The sequence below is a fragment of the Pocillopora damicornis genome, chromosome 8, assembly GCF_964200805.1.
Source record: "Pocillopora damicornis chromosome 8, jaPocDami1.2, whole genome shotgun sequence".
Taxonomy (NCBI): domain Eukaryota; kingdom Metazoa; phylum Cnidaria; class Anthozoa; order Scleractinia; family Pocilloporidae; genus Pocillopora; species Pocillopora damicornis.
Genome location: NC_142677.1, coordinates 16,899,561 through 16,916,150, shown reverse-complemented (window position 1 = coordinate 16,916,150; position 16,590 = coordinate 16,899,561). Strand labels below are relative to the sequence as shown.

At 37.3% G+C, this 16,590-nt stretch overlaps 2 protein-coding genes and 1 long non-coding RNA gene across 3 annotated transcripts; all 3 read left to right on the top strand.

Annotated features, from left to right (window-relative positions):
- Positions 1 to 30: 30 nt before the first annotated feature.
- On the top strand, positions 31 to 6,308 carry LOC113672009 (ferry endosomal RAB5 effector complex subunit 4). Its single transcript, XM_027188280.2, has 14 exons — positions 31 to 188; positions 550 to 627; positions 742 to 817; positions 1,099 to 1,143; positions 1,661 to 1,729; positions 2,714 to 2,847; positions 3,096 to 3,143; positions 3,579 to 3,642; positions 4,036 to 4,134; positions 4,497 to 4,636; positions 4,883 to 4,967; positions 5,130 to 5,150; positions 5,640 to 5,685; positions 6,167 to 6,308. The coding sequence occupies exons 1-14, from the start codon at positions 120 to 122 to the stop codon at positions 6,261 to 6,263; spliced, it is 1,071 nt and encodes a 356-aa protein (XP_027044081.2). The 5' UTR covers positions 31 to 119; the 3' UTR covers positions 6,264 to 6,308.
- Positions 6,309 to 6,643: 335 nt separating this feature from the next.
- On the top strand, positions 6,644 to 12,383 carry LOC113672007 (uncharacterized). The gene is made up of 2 exons (XM_027188278.2): positions 6,644 to 6,775; positions 9,282 to 12,383. The coding sequence occupies exon 2, from the start codon at positions 9,397 to 9,399 to the stop codon at positions 10,756 to 10,758; it is 1,362 nt and encodes a 453-aa protein (XP_027044079.2). The 5' UTR covers positions 6,644 to 6,775; positions 9,282 to 9,396; the 3' UTR covers positions 10,759 to 12,383.
- Positions 12,384 to 13,926: 1,543 nt separating this feature from the next.
- LOC149041646 (uncharacterized) lies at positions 13,927 to 16,438 on the top strand. Its single transcript, XR_016179293.1, has 2 exons — positions 13,927 to 14,294; positions 15,017 to 16,438. It is a non-coding gene; the product is annotated as an uncharacterized LOC149041646 (long non-coding RNA).
- The last annotated feature ends 152 nt before the right edge of the window (positions 16,439 to 16,590 follow it).

Sequence of the window (16,590 nt, the reverse complement as noted above, 5' to 3'; positions counted from 1 at the left end):
CTGGTTAGGAGCGCCAGCATTATCTTTGTTAATAGTACAGCGGTACCACAAATAAAGGGCTGAGGCGTTCTGAACGCTACTTCCCATATGATTGGTACTGTTGAATTATTCCTTTTACGATGCAGACAAGAGCTGTCGTGGTAAGAAAGGACGAAAATGGTCAAAGGGTTTATGAACTACGCGAATCGGTGAGATCTGCAGGAGAAAATTGACATTGCTATTCATATGTTATGTTTTGAGACCGGAGTCGTTCGACTGAATCAGAACTTCAGATGTCTAAGATCTGAAGTGATTTGTGCATTTTCATTGGTTCTTACCCATGATCTACTGCAGAACAGACGCACAGATTACGTCACCATCATCACAGTATTTCCCTTTGTATTCTAAAAAAAGTTCCATGGTGCTATATTCGGCAATAGATCAGAGGATACGTCAAATTGAAATGAGTCAGAACATCAGTAACATACTCTGCTGGATCTTGTAGTCCACTTTTTTCACACCAACTTGGAGTCTGTTTGTTTTGAAAAATATGTTTTATTTATTTTTTAGTTTGAGTGCCCAACACTAGATGAAAACAGCGTTGCAGTAAAGGTCAAAGCTTGCGGCTTGTCGCCACACCATAACAAGGTGCAAAACTTTGAATAACCCTTGCTAAATAGCTAATAAATTTCTTCTGTACAGGGGTGCTTCATATTCCGATTGTTAAGGCTGATGACATGAGTGTGTTTCTTTCTGTTGCAGATTTTAGAGGAATTTAACTTGATAAGCAAGAAGGAACAGCCATTTGGAAAAGAAATATCAGGAGTTGTTACAAATGGTATACATTGCCAAACTTAAAATAAGCACGATATTTAAATTATCAAAATTCAGTTTAAGAGAAGGGCCATACATGGAAAGGGGTTATGTCAAAGTAAATTTTTTCTACTTTGGACTCAATTTTTTCCTTTATGAGGTACTTCAATAAATCCATTATTCATAAGATGGTAGTAGCAGACACAAAGACACAGTTGTTTCATCAAACATTGGATAAACATTCTGAACATTTAATATATTAAATTTTATATTTGAGTCCATGTTTAATCATTTATTTTCTTTCAGTTGGATCAGCAGTCACAAGAGTCAGCATTGGAGATGAAGTGGCTGGTGAGTTTTTCTTTGTTCTAATAATCATGTTGCTATGTGAATAACTTATTAAGGGGAGTTCAAAAATAGCTAAAATTTCAGGCATTCAGAAATTCAGAAAGGTGGAAGGAATCAGATAAAAAGTGATCTCTTAGAAAAAAAATTGGTGTCACTGTGCAAAAACAGTGTACAGTATCCAAAATTTATTTGTCTTGTTTCTTATTCCACACATGGGCTTAATGTACAACAAAGCATGGATATTTTGGTGACATACAGCATAAGAATGGGTGTTAACATTGTATTTCTTATAGTATAGTGTTCACAATGCATCAGCAATAATAGAATTGTCTTGCAACTACACAAAATTCCTCAGAAATGAAGACTATTCTCCTGTTAATTTACAGAATTTTCCTTCTACCACATTCCTTTGTACAGATCCTTGCATTGAATGCTGTAACTGAGTGATGATTATAGTAGCTGCAGTAGTGGGTTGGTTTTGATTATAAATAAACTACTATTATGTACTCCACATTACCAGGCCTGCTTCCATTAGATTCAGCTTCAGCAGGATGTGCAAACTTTTGCATCTTATCTCAGTATGATGTCGGTGAGTATTTGGGAAATAATTGCATACTGCAATATACAAACTCAGAGCTCTATGCAAAACTTGGTTAGTTACAGTAAAAGTTAAAAAAATCATGAACACCATAAATATTTACGGAATGTTACTATGTTCTTGAGGAGAAGCCAATAAGAAGTGAGAAAAGTAAACCACAAACATCAATATTAAGCAGTTTGTAGTATTAAGGTTTACTCCAATGTCCTAGGCCAGGTTGTCTAAAGCTGGGTTAAGTTAATCCAGGCTTTGTGTGAAATATGATTTCGGATCTGAAAGCTTTAAAAAAAATTCAGTCAAATTTCTTTTTGTCTGGAATATGACTATTTGATGCTCTAAAAAGAACACAGAAAACTATTCCAAAATGGCTTTTGAATAAAGGAATAAGGAGACCCAGATTACAATTTAACATTGAGCTAGTGCTAATTGGCCCTCTAACAACTGGACCCTGAACTTTACTGTGATTGGACAGTACACAGTTGATCTGGTAGAATCAAATCCAAATTTTTGATAGTTTCCTTAGTCTCACATCAACAATTTCACCACCTGGAGTGACCAAAATGGAATTTCTCCTTGAATTTCAATATATTTTCAAGCAGAAAGAAGTCAAGGAGAAGTAAAAACATTAATTAGGAGATATGATTTCATTTAACACAAACCCTCAAAGCTAAAACTAATTAGAAGATATGTATGAATACTGCTTGGAGAATCAGTATTTAGATATCAAGCGTAATTTGGTTTAATAATCTCAGTTTTTAAGTCAGTGCCATGTTTTGACAAAATTACAGTGCAAGGCAGTGAATCCTATAATATTAACTTGTAAAATTTTTGTGTTGATCTATTCAAAAATGTATTTGTACTAATGGCATGTATAAATTCTTGATTTTTACCATCTTTCATTCTCTCTGGCTTAAATTAATGAAATTATTGTAACTAATAAAAAATGTCTATACGCCACATGAAATTTATGTTCAGCCCAAAAACCAGAGAAAGTGGATCACATAGATGCAGCAGGTTGCATTGGTGATGTTGTTAGAGCTTACACTGCACTATACTACCAAGCCAGAGTATGTGGAGGAGAGACAATACTGATATTCAATGGGGCCTCAGTGAGTATTTTATACAAAGGAGTTGTTTTTAAAGTCACTGTTTTGGTTTTATTACCATTATTCTTGACATTCAGGCACAGTTTAAGAAAGATTTTATATGACAATTATTTGCCAAAGGAACAGTCAAGGTTTTCAAGTGATTTGCATGACAAAAATACATTTTAATCCAACATTAATCGAAATCAAAAATACAGTTTGATTACCAGGCTCACAGTATGATGGTCATGATATGAATTTCTTTATTTCAGGCCAGTGGTGTTATGGCTATCCAACTTGCCCATATTTGGGGGGCTAAGGTATGGTTGACATAAGACAATTCAGAGTTCTTTTTAATCCTTTTGCAATCTGAGAGCTGACAACGTCAATTTTTAACAAAAAGTAATATTCACTTGTTGACTGAGTGGGAGGGCTGGACAGGAAACTTTTAGTTTGAGGTCATAAAGTATAAACTGAGCACAGTGATGTCCACGCATTATAATCAAGGGTGTTCAAAGCATTTTCTGGTCCAGCCCTCCCACTCAGTCAATAAGTAATTTATCATATATCTCCTGCTCTTTCTTTTTTTTTTCCTTTCTTCTTGCCTCTCACATCTTTCGGGGTGAAATGGCCTTTTGTACAGCTATTGGGTGCAGCCCTTACAAGAGGGATTTTGTCTTGTTTTTCCAGCTAGAGTGTTGGTGGGCCATACATTCATATGATAATAGTTGTATTCTCCTCAACATTAATGACAGGTTCTTGCAACAGCATCATCAGAAGAAGAAGTTATTTACCTGCAGAGTCTTCAACCACCACTTGGTAAGGGCATTACTCCATTATTGGGCTAACCATTTGTAATAAAAGGGAAAGTGATATCTGATGGAACGAAAGTCCCCAAGGTTGTGGGCATGTCAAGTGAATTAACAGTCCTGATACATGGCTAACAATATCCCTGCTTCATCCTGTGTCATACATGGATAACAAGATATTTTGAACCATTTCATTCCTTCCCTTCTTTTTTAGGTCACCATCCTGAAAGTAAAAGAGAATTAGTGTTGAGCTGTCATGTTTTTTAAAACATATGTCCTGAGACATATACCTTAAGAACCATCACTGACAGATGCATTTTTTTTTGTAGCAAAAATGTAGAGAACAGTAAGGAGGCTTTCTATTCTTGTGGAGGGTTAACACAATCTCTATGTCTTCTTGTAGCAAATGTTATAGACTTGAGGAAAACAAAGAAGTCATTAGTAGATATTTGTATGGATGAAACTGGTGGACTTGGTGTGGATTGTGTGATTGATAATGGAGGTAAGAGAAAATCACACAAACTCTTGTTGAGAGGGTCAGCCTTAACTCTTTGCAGGAGTTTAGTTTTGGTTTTGAGTGGCCACTTTTCATATTAACCTTGATGTAATGGGATGCTGGGATTTATTTGTTGTTCTGGCTGTCCGGCAAAATTGTAGATCACTGTACACACTTCAGGTTATTTTATATGGTACCATTCTGTTAGAACTTAATGAGTTTGAATTAAAATGATGTCTTCCTTCTGATTGTCATTCCCTACTGGTACATTCATATTAGTTAAAAAAAAAAATTATAGCAGATCTGAAACAAAATTAAATGAACTGTTTAATTTTTAAAATGAACCAATCAAATCTCCTATTGAACAGTTCTTCATCAAGATGATGATGTTATAATTAAGGGAACAGGCATTGGTCTACCTGGCCAAAATTCAGTGCCATCCAAACATGATGTGATCTCCTGTCTTGGAGTGGCTGGAAGATGGATCACTTCTCATCAAGATCTTCAGGTAAGAATCCTCTAAGGACAATTTTACATTTGTTGCACATTTTTCTTTTCTGTGATCAGCTGCTGTGATTACTTTGGTTTTGATTTTATGATATGCAATCAAAAGGTGCACTTTATTCAAGAGTTTCAGAATTCTCAAACTTTCTTAGCATACTTACTACAATAGACAAGATGAAGTGTAATCTAATTTTTATTTTCCATGTGATCACTAATTGTGAAATACTACTAACCCTTCTCTTACATCCAGTTGGACCCTCCTGATTCTCAGATGCTTTACCTCAAAGGAGCTGCAATCAGTTTTCTCTTTGAACATTCATGGACTTTATCAAAAGGTAGGGATTTATGGAGGACAGTAAATTGCGTGGATGTTCACCTTATTTCAGTCAAACCTGTTTTCATCAGTTGACAATCACTATCGGGAAATGGTTAAGTGATTGCTGAAAAAAGGTTCCCTGGTGCCATTCATTTACGTTTTGAGTATGTCCTTTCCTTAGGTCAACAAGGAAGATACCTACGTATCCTTTACACCCTAACATCAGTATGCATATTCTCTCAACTGTTCTCTTTACATTTCATCAGGTGCTAACATGGAGAATTTGTTTAACGATCAAGAACTTCTTTAGTTAGTGATCGTTTCCTTTATTCTCGTGTGCTTTGTGTTTTATTTAGGGGTGATATTGTAAGGAGAAATTAGATACTAGTCATTCGAAGAAGTTGAAGAGGATGAAACCCACAAGGGGCCTTCTGAGAACCGTTGACTTTCTCACTGTCCTTTTTCCAATCCTTAACATCTGACCTTCGACTGATATCATGAAGTGAAGAAAATATGACCTATGTCTCCCTACAAATAGTGATGTTGCGGTTTAGCCTTCTTTTTCTCGTCGCCGCCTTATTTTTTTCGTGTCTCTTCTGTTTTTTTGTGTTTTTTTTTGTCCAACGTATCAGAGAGACGTTATTGCTCGTTTTGACCGAAATTTGCCCGTTTTCTCTTAACTTGTGTGAAGACATCCTCCAAGACATAATGGATAAACTGTCTAACTCAGTGATAAGGTAAGAACAGAAGACTTCTTCCCTCAATAGTTTCAAGGGATCAAACAAACTTTACGCGAATCTAAGTTTAAGGGAAGGGGAAAAAGAGGAAAAGAATTATAGAGGAGATAAATGGAGACGGGGAAGATGAACGTTTGAGCCTGACTTTTTTTAGCATACAACGGTAGATTAATGGTGTGAAATGCGGGAACTAGATAACATGGCTGTAATGACTCCAAGATCGGTCTCAGAGATCTGGTTCTCTCTTTTGATGTCGAAATGCACTCAGCGCGATGTAAACTTCTGGTACGTGAACAGTGCCACAGAGGAAGTGTTACATTTGAGTAGGGGTCGGTTGGGGAAGAGTGCGCAAAGACCAAAGTTCTGCAGCTCTTTTGCTCATAGTGGCAGTTTTTCTAAGATCGTGATTTGAACGACGATTAGACTCAGACGTTTATAACTTAACATACTAGACAATCTATATTAATGTTTTCTTCTTTAGACCGGTCATTCACCATACTGTGTCTCTGGAAGATGCCTGTGAAACCCTGCAGCAACTACCTCAGCACACTGTTGGCAAAATTGTTGTTAGCTTGTAAATATAACAATTCGAGTCTAGAAATAAAGAATTCTATTTTACGTGACACTTCTTCCTTTCCATCTTTGTTTCGGCCGATATAGACTTGTTGACTCGTTTTCATGCAGTCGTTCTTAAGAAGGATTTGATGACACTGTATTGCATCGTTTTGTTGCTTATTTGTTTGGGAGTTTATGATGAATAGCTCCCATTTCAGCATACACCGCAATGTTCATGGCATCGCCAATCCTCAATGCTGTTTGTCTTTTTATAATGAAAATTACAGATAAGGACCATCCACAGCTAAGCGCCACACATCATATGCATTGAAGTCGAGCTTTGTGTGCTTGACGACAAACTTCAAGCTCTCTTAGGCCCAGGCCCCTTGATTTTCCTGAAAGTGAGTTCCCTGAGAACGAGGCTGCGTGTAAGCTTTGTTTTGACGAAACAGAAAGTCTTTTAGTTTCACCTAGAAGGATGTTTTACAGTTTTGGCCTCAGTTAAACGGGCATTACATGTACCTGTCAAACCACGGTAGGATATGTTTTACATGTTCATCAGGTTATAGTTCTTTGGTCCACATTGTCGGAGTTTTTATGGTCCAGTTGACAGCTTTTATTCAACTACTCGACGGTAACCTTCATACTACTGAGCTCTAGTATGAGCATCACTTTTGACATGAAAACAAAACTGTCATCTTCATCTTTAGATAATTTTGCCATAGTATTCCTTATTCCTTCCTTAAATTGTTCTAAGACGTTTCCACTGATGCTTTCACTTAACGAGAAGAATATTACCATGACGGATTTCGGTTTCCACAACTTCCGTTATGTATACCTTTAAAGGCAACAGATAAAGGCAAAAACGAATTTTCTTTATTTCTGGATATCATAGCATCATGAAGTTTTATAGAAACGATCTCCATCATGACGTGAAAAGACCGCTTCAATCTATATGGCTTCGTTTCGTGTTTTAATTAAGGGATGAATTATTTATGACCGACTCTTGACAACAAGGAAGCAATAAACATGAAAATTTTGTCATAATTGGTGGAATACGCAGAGAATATAATGGAACATATTTTCTTCAACCCCCGATGACCAACATTTATTTTTCATTTCAAATTGAGAATCTGACTGTATTTTTTTATTCCTAAGAGCAGTCGTAATTATTCCCATACAAGCTCTTATAATTTCGCCATAACTCTCTGACTATCTCACAGCTGGAGCTTGGGCTGGCTGTGAACTAACATGGCAGCTCGATGCGACCGCGCGATTATTATCTAAAAACGTGTATTAAAAGAGTATAACAAAATACAACTTTTATCGAATGATCTCTAGAGTTTCTAGTAACCATACCCACGATATTCATTGGCCCTCTACGCCTGAAAAAGAGGTAAACAAAAAGGAAACACCGAGAGAAAGATTGCAAAATGGCAACAGAATCGACAACAGATTCAAAATATCGATCTTAATGAAATGTTATTTTATGGCGTAATGTTTTGGGAATAAGAAAAAAAGAAAGGCTTTCTAATAAGGTTTATCGCGTTTCCTTCGGTAAATTTTTTGAAAAATTTGCTCAGTCATAACCACATACAGTTCCTATCAAATAGCCTATTTTGTTAAAATCTGCCAGAGCTAATCGAATACATTAAGAAAAATGACAAATTAGAGAATATTATAAAACTGTCAAAGTGTTGTATAATATGACAAAGAATGAAGACATAGCACCATGGGAAAGTAAAGATATTGAGGTATCTAGGCCAAAAATTGGAATACCTCTGCCTGTCATTCGAAGTAATGTTGTCATGGTGACGACTCAAGTCTAAAACTTGATACCCATAGCAGAAGGCGTATTATATCGTCAGCCGAACTAGTAAATATCTTGAGGGAAAACTTTGAGAAAAAGTAACTAGGTTTCCTCTCGTAACTCTCGCTCTGAAGGGAGGTTAACAATACCAGATATAGAGACCTTTTACGATTGCCCCTGGCTAAAACCATCTAAATATCAAGGTTCCCTTCGTTACAAAGGTGCAAAGGCTTGGAATGCTCTGACTAGCAAACTACGAAACACAACTTCTCTACGTAACTTCTCAAACTCCATTTCAGTTATTGATGTAATGTACTTTTTAATGTAACATTGTACATTTTATTATTGTCTATCTTATGTGTAAATTGTAATTTGTGTTGTCGGCTCCTTTTGTATTTTATATTTCTATGTACACTTTGTTTTACTCAGTATGTCCTAAGCAGGCCCCTATTTAAACCAGCTTGAAGCTGAACTGGGCCAGCCTGCATAAATATCGCTAATAAACAACGAAGCTACCCTAAGTCAATGATTGGCTTTTTAAAATGTGCTTCCGTACTAGAGCTTTTCCTGGGACCATGAAAAATTTAATAAAATTTCCCGAGACTTTGCACTTTCCTTACATTTTTCTCTTTCAGGTAGTCACACTGAGAGTTTTTAGTATTGTTATATACGAGACTTAGTACAGGAATATAACCAAACTTCTATTGATTCTATTTCCGGACACTTTGACCTATGAGAAAAATGTTTAATTTTTAAAAGTTCTTTGAGAAGTTTCAAAACCTAGCTACGTTCCAAAGGTTCAATCTTTCCCTTGTTTAAGGATCATGATGAAAAAGCCCAGAAACGCAATTGCTTCGAACCTTAAATCCGTCTGAAATTTGAGGGTCGAAAGTAATTCGGCTTGGACCAGTTTTGCTCTAATTCGCCCTATGATTGGTCGAGAAAACACGCAGGGTGCCTGTGTACGCCTATAGATTCCAGCTGAGATATTTTTCCTTTCCTTGGTGTGGTGGCAGTTGTGGTTACTTGACTTTGGTATAACATGGACCCTCGATGAAATTTGAACGCGTTCTATCATGCTCAGTTTTTTCTGTCCATTAGGTGCGACTTATGTAAGTATGCCGAGCGGGTTTCTTGATTTCCCAAGCATATTGAATGTTTTTCATTAGGTTTCGTATTATAATCCATCCATTGTTTAAATCCTGTTTTTGTCTTTTTGTTTTATTTTCAGGTGCACCTAAATTGTCTTCAAACGTTCTCTTACTTTGAATAACGGTAATCATCAAGTCATGCCCACATTAGGAACGTTTCAGTTACTGGTTCACTTACTTTCAATCACCTAAACAATGACTACTCAGGATAGTCTTTCCTGTGAAGTTTTTCTTGTAGAATTAGTCGAGGATGTTCCTGAAGCTTACACCGATGAAGTTCAGACTCGAGAACCAGTTACTGGAGGAATTGTCCATGGGAAATTTAAGTCACATCATAGGAAACATGCAGCAAAAGCAACAGATCAGGATCAAGAGATGAGACGATCCCAGAGTGTTCTATCTATTAAGGCTTCAGGTTTTCCCATAATCCAGAATGGTTCTAACAACACACTGTGTCATGTGCAGACTTGTAAATGTCGTAACAAGAGTTGTCTCACTTCTTCTGATGAAGAAAACGACTCAGTCATAAAACCCCTGGACATAGAAGAAGACAGTCAAGGCATCCAAGTCGACTTAATATTGGTTCAACTCAGCTCTGTCCATTCTCCAATGCCAGTCATTCCAAAGCGCGGATGTATGAATAATTCCCGTTATATCTCACTCATGACAAAGCTACACGATCTACAAGATAACGGGACGTTTGAGGCACATGAACGAATAATACAAGAAGAGTTGGCAAGAAGGTCGCCTGAAGATGTTGACATGAAAGCAATTTTAGAGATTGAGCGCGCAAAGGCCTTTTATTTCCAGAATAATCTTAAAGGTACCAAAACAATACTAAAATCTGTACTTAAACGGGAACTGGAGATGAAAAACCCGGGAATTCTGACGGGACGAGCCTTGAATCTTTTGACGGCGGTGTACAAGCGTCAGAGAAAATTTGGAAATGCTATGCGATGCGTGGAAAAGGCACAAAAAGCTCTTGACCTTCAGGATTCTCACGACGATAAAGGAGAACTGTGTTACACTCGTGGCGCACTGCTTGACTCTTTACCTGCACCGAACAGTGCTCGGGACACCCGAAAAACTGAAGCGTACAAGTCTTATCAGCGGGCATGTCAGTACTCTGTAAACAACAATGGATACATCAACACCAAAATGGCAGATCTGCTCCTAAAGCACTGCTTCAAGGTAGCGAACAACGACACCGACATCTGCAAAGAGGACGTTATGAAAGCAAAAAGGCACCTTGATTTAACTGAATCTAGAACGGCTGATGGTAACATAGGATTAGGGACAAGAATAAAGTATCTTCTTTTGCGATCTGATCAGCACTACTTTGAACAAAACATTGCTATGGCTGTCGAGAAGGCTGAAGAAGCGATGGGGCTCATCCTCGCACATAGGTTTGAGCTGGAACTTGATTCTGCCGAGAAGCGCATTAGGCGCTTGTCTGATATGCAAGGGCTAGAAAAAGGGGAATGGCTCAGCAGTGAATCGTGTTCAAGCAGTGAAGATCAAACTGATAGAGAAGGGGACAGCTCATCTCTTGAGTAATGAACACAATGTCGAGATCACTACTTAAAGAGTGCGGGAATTTTGATTAAAATATTGGCCATTTTACGGTTAATATCTTGGTTTCTGTTACGGTCAACAGAAATGTTAAAAATTAATTTTTAATTGTTCTAAAACACATTTACTCGCTTGTGTTTATCATTAGAGCGAAGGAACAAGGGTAATTCCAGATCGAACTGCTGTTGAGTTGATATAGAATAATTTCCAGTTATCCCACAATGGCCACAATTCACAAGCCAAGACACAGAACAGTCTGAGTTTTGACACTTTCAAAATAGTCCGGAAGCCAAGACCTCAAAATGAGGGTTTTGTACAATGATCGGGTCAGAAAAGGTTTGATAGCGGATTTTTATAGAATAAGACCTGCTGATTAATATCATTTAGTTTGTAGAGTTGAATTGTGGTATAGGTTCTGTGTTAAGGGGGTGTTTTCATGCGAAACCCCCTAAATTCGCGGAAACGAGGCTCAGTCATTTAACCACTAATACTGCCTAAATGTAACGTTTATTAGTGCACGTTACATCTTTATAATACGAATCCCAATCAGAGTATGCAAAATTAGGTCACGTGACCGAACACGTGACAAGGAGAGACCAAAAATGGCCTTTAACAACTGAAAGAGCAGATTTAAGCGTCTCAACTGTCACACATTTAAAGATTATCAATTGATATTCTGCTATTTGCTTACTTTACACAGTTCTAGCTAAATTCTAGCTTGTTTAGCCTGAAACAACGAAATAGTTACCATTTTTGTTCCATTTACTAGTCAACATGAAAGCGAGGCTCAACAAGGTAACTATTGTGTATGGCTGTATCATAGGTTGTTAAGGAAGAAAAACTTCTGATATCGATAATTACCTTTTAATGATATAAGGCACAGTCATACTCAAACAATACAAAGTAATGTGACGTGACTGTACACGTGACATCCGAGAGGCCGAAAAAAAGTCCATTTAATTGCTTTATTTACAAATAGCCTATTAAATCTCCCTCACTTGCGTGAACGTACTACTACCACTACTACTACTAATAATAATAATTTATTGACTTCTAGGGCGCAAATTCTATGTATATATATTCAAACGCGGCGTAACATAATAATTACAATAAACGAAAGATAAAATAAAAATAATAATAATAATGATATAACAATTAAATGCGATTCATGATAAATGAGATATATAACATATAACTAATTATTACTTGAAATGTTCTATTTAAAACTTTATCAATGCTTAAATAACTATAAAAACTTTATCAATTATAAAATACTTTCTTAAAAAGAAACGTCTCAAGTTTCGATTAAAAACTATTAATAGAACTAGATTCTCCTATATCCCTTGGTAAATCATTCCATAGCTTAGGTGTCGCAAATATAAATGCCCGGTCACCAATTGTTGCCTTAGACTTAAAACTAGGATAACTGAGTAAGGTCACTGGAATTCCTTAAATTATATCTTGACTCCGGCTTGCGTGTGATTAAAGAACTTAGATAAGACGGTGCTAAGCCCTTAAAAATCTTGAAAACAATCAATACGATCTTAAATTCAATTCTTAACTAAATAGGTAACCAGTGTAACTCCATCAATAAAGGAGTAATGTGACAATATTTACTTTCATTGCATTTTTACCTAGCACACGTGTTGAACACGTTGCAATTTGTTGATTTGATGTTCCGGAGCACTCTACAATAAACTATTGCAATAGTCAATTCTGCTTGAGATAAAGGCATGGACCAGAGTTTTTGTTTTCTCTTTAGACAGGTACTTTCTTATCCTCCTCAGATTGTATAAGTAGTAAGAGGCAGAGTTGCATGTTCTTCTTATGTGAGTTGCCATTATGAGTTTTTCGAACCATCAGTCCAAGTTCATCGCAGATGACACGGGAGTAATTGCTGAGTTGCCAACACGGAGACTGGAAATAGTTACTTTAGCGAGTTGCTGGGATGTACCAATGATCAGGAACTCAATCTTGTCGTCGTTCAGTTTCAATTTATCATCAACATCCAATTACGAATATCATAAATACAGCTTTCCATTCTAGCCAAAGCAACCTCTTGGTTAACACTAGCATTGGGGCAGAAGGACAAATAAAGTTGGCTGTCATCTGCATAACAGTGAATACCAGGCAGATGTTTGTCCACGATTTGAAAAATCTTGCTCGCATACAATACAAACAATAATAGGCAAAGGCATGAGCCCTGAGGAACACCACAAGTCAGTTCAAAGTTCATAGAAAGGGAACTATCAATAAGTATTTGCTGGGATCTGTTACTTAGATAAGATGCAAACCATGACAGTGCTGTACCACGAATCCCAAACCCAAATTTAAGTCTCTCCGGTAAAATACAATGCCAGTTCAGTGGTGTCAAACGCCGCACTCAAGTCTAACAAAACAAGCAGTGTGACACGCTGTTTATTTATATTTAATAGAATTTTATTTTTCACTTTCAAGAGTGCGGTTTCAGTACTGTGAAACTTTCTGTACGAAGACTGTAACACTGGAAATAAATCATTCGCTACCATGTGATGATGGAGTTGTTTAGCAACTGCACTTTCAGCAAGTTTGGACACAAACTGTAAATTACTGACAGGTCTATAATTTTTAAATATAGGTTCCAAACCACCTTTCTTGAGCAAAGGCAGAACCAAAGCATTTTTCTATGCAGAGGGAAAGTCACCGTTTTCTGAGGAGTAATTGATCATCTTAGTGATGATTGGAAGGAAAACATCTAAACAGTCCAACAATAGCTTCGTGGGAATTGGATCTAAGCCACAAGACTTCTTACTGGATGCTCGAACCAGGTCGTGCACTTCTTCTTGAGACAGAGAAATAAACTTGAAGAGTAGAGAATCAATTTCGATGTCATTAGAAACGCGGTCTGTGGAAGCTTGTTGTTATCATGATTATCGAGGTCTAAACGAATATCGGCGATTTTCTTAATGAAAAATATACCCATCTCATTAGCTAATTTCTGTTTCTCTTCATGCGGTGGCAAAACTGGGGTACCTGTGATGTTCAAAACTTTCTTGCTTACTTTAAACAGATGTTTTTGATCGCGGCTATTTTCTGCTATGAGAGTACTATAATAGACCCGCCTAGCCTCATTCATAAGAAAAGTCACATGGTTCCTTTTTCTCTTTAAAACAGCTAGATCAGACTGACATTTGGAAGATCTCCATTATCTCTCTGCTTTTCGACGTTGACGCTTAGCTTCTACGATATTACTGCTCATCCAAGGAGCGAACACTCTTTTTGATGTCATCGGTGCAAGACGATCCAAAATGGAGCGCATACAGTTGTTATAAAGCTCCGCAACTTCATTACAATCAATTGAAGCGATGTTGTACAAATCACTACTAGCAATATCGTTTTTAAAGGCAACTAAATCCAGGGACTTGAGCTTCCTGAAACTGGTGTATTTAACAGTAGCCAGTACTTTCGAAACATTGAGACAACACAAAATAGAGCAGTGATCGGAAAGAAAGCTATCCGGGGAAGGTGTACTAATTATACCAGTAAGTATGTTTTATGAATTCTCTTATTCATACCACATTTTAGGTCAGAGGGATACATTTGAGGCTAAAATACATGATATTGTAAAAATTAGTGGCCTCTACGAGAACTATTTAGCATGAAATTAAGACTCAATCAAACATCAGATTATTTCACAGTTTAAACGCCTCTTCACTTCTCGTCGCTTTCTCCTGAGTTACTGATGCAAGTTAGACCCTGCGGGTTCTTGCAAATTTCATCGTCTGACATGCAGTGGCATCCCTCATGAAAGGTAAAACTAAGATCAAACGCAGCAAATGTCAATAGCAACTTCAAAACTGCTAGTAGCCAAACAGTAAGTAAGTGTTGGAAGTAAAACCTGTTAAATTAAACTCGTTTCGATAGCGTCATGTTTGTAAATAGCTTAAGAGAGATGGTAAGTTCATTGACATTGCTGATCCTAGCAGTACGCAGGACGCATATCATATGAACTTCGTAATAGACCTCGCCCCCCGTAGAGTCTCTGTGGCTCAGTGGTAGAGCAGCGCGGTACTGAGTCCAAGGGTCTGAGGTTCGATTCCTCATGGGGACTCAGAATTTTTGTCCCACGCTCGTTACAAGACGAAAAACATCTTTCTCTATTTCTTTACCGAGCTCAAAACTTACCATCTCTCTTATTCTATTTAATATTATTAATAATTAATAATATTAATAATATTATTCTATTTAATAACATCCTCTATAGGTGCAAAAATCATTGCAAACAGTAGAAGCCCCAGTACTGACCCCTAAGGCACACCATAGAGCACTTTTTCTTCAGACGATGATGACACATCTTTAACTTCGTCTGACTACGTACGATCACGAAGATAAGGAGCTGAATCATTGAGGAGCGGACTTACCAATTTCATAACGATGTTGAAATCTCTTTAAAAACAGCGTATGATCTATGGTATCAAAGGCTGATGATACTGAAACCCAATAAACAAGTACCACATCCTGGTGATTATCGATGGCAGCCAGTATATCATTGAACACACGCTAGAGATCTATTTTAACACTATAGAGACATCTACAAGCTGATTGTTGCCTGGGAAGAAGATTATTAGTCATGAGATAATTTATAATTTATAAACTTTTCTAGCATTCTTACTAAAATGGACATGATAAGGTATTCTCTGCTTTTTATTTTCTATGTGATTAATAATTTGTGAAATATTACTACCCCTTCTCTTACATCCAGTTGGACCCTCCTGATTCTTAGATGCTTTACCTTGTTACAGTCAAACCTGTTTTTATCAGTTGACAATCACCATTAGGAAATGGTTAAGTGATTGCTCAAAAAAGGTTCCCTGGTCCTTTCCTTAGGTCAACAAGGAAGATACCTACGTACCCTCTAACCCTTTACACCCTAACATCAGTTTCTCACGAATCTAAGTTTAAGGGAAGGGAAAAAAGAGAAAAAGAATTATGGAGGAGATAAATGAATTTAGGGGGGTAAGTTTCTAAAGAAACTATGGTGCTGCGTCGGTGGGAGAGTATAGTCGTCAGAACGATTGACGAAGGGCTAACGCTCGAAACGTCAGCTTTTTTTTATCCTTTACGGCGGCCAATGTACGTTTTCAACTCAGTTGTTAACACTAAATTACCTGCTATGGAGAAGATAAACGGAGACAAGGGGAAAATGAACGTTTGCGCCTGACTTTTTTAGCATACAACGGTAGATGTATGAAATGCACGGGATCTAGATAACATAGCTGTAATTACTCCAAGATCGGTCTCAGAGATCTGGTTCTCTCTTTTGATGTCGAAATGCACTCAGCGCGATGTAAACTTCTGGTACGTGAACAGTGCCACAGAGGAAGTGTCACATTTGAGTAGGGGTCGGTTGGGGAAGAGTGCACGAAGACCAAAGTTCTGCAGCTCTTTTGCTCATAGTTGCAGTTCTTCTAAGATCGTGATTTGAACGACAATTAGACTCAGACTTTCATAACTTATCATACTAGACCAGCAATATTTCTTCTTTAGACCGGTCATTCACCATACTGTGTCACTGGAAGATGCCTGTGAGACCCTGCGGCAACTACCTCAGCACACTGATGGCAAAATTGTTGTTAGCTTGTAAATACAACAATTCGAGTTTGGAAATAAAGAATTCTATTTTACATGACACTTTCTCCTTTCCGTCTTTGTTTCGGCCGATATAGACTTGTTGACTCGTTTTCAGTCGTTCTTAAGAAGGATTTGATGACACTGTACGCATTTATTGCATCGTTTCGTTGCTTATTTGTTTGGGAGTTTATGATGAATAGCTCCCAT

Bases quoted from the DNA above. Each gene is read 5' to 3' on its own strand.
- LOC113672009 (XM_027188280.2), top strand. From the start codon at position 120: ATGCAGACAAGAGCTGTCGTGGTAAGAAAGGACGAAAATGGTCAAAGG. The intron at 3,643-4,035 runs GTAAGGGCATTA...GTCTTCTTGTAG, and splicing joins GAGTCTTCAACCACCACTTG to CAAATGTTATAGACTTGAGG. The intron at 4,637-4,882 runs GTAAGAATCCTC...TCTTACATCCAG, and splicing joins CTTCTCATCAAGATCTTCAG to TTGGACCCTCCTGATTCTCA.
- LOC113672007 (XM_027188278.2), top strand. From the start codon at position 9,397: ATGACTACTCAGGATAGTCTTTCCTGTGAAGTTTTTCTTGTAGAATTA.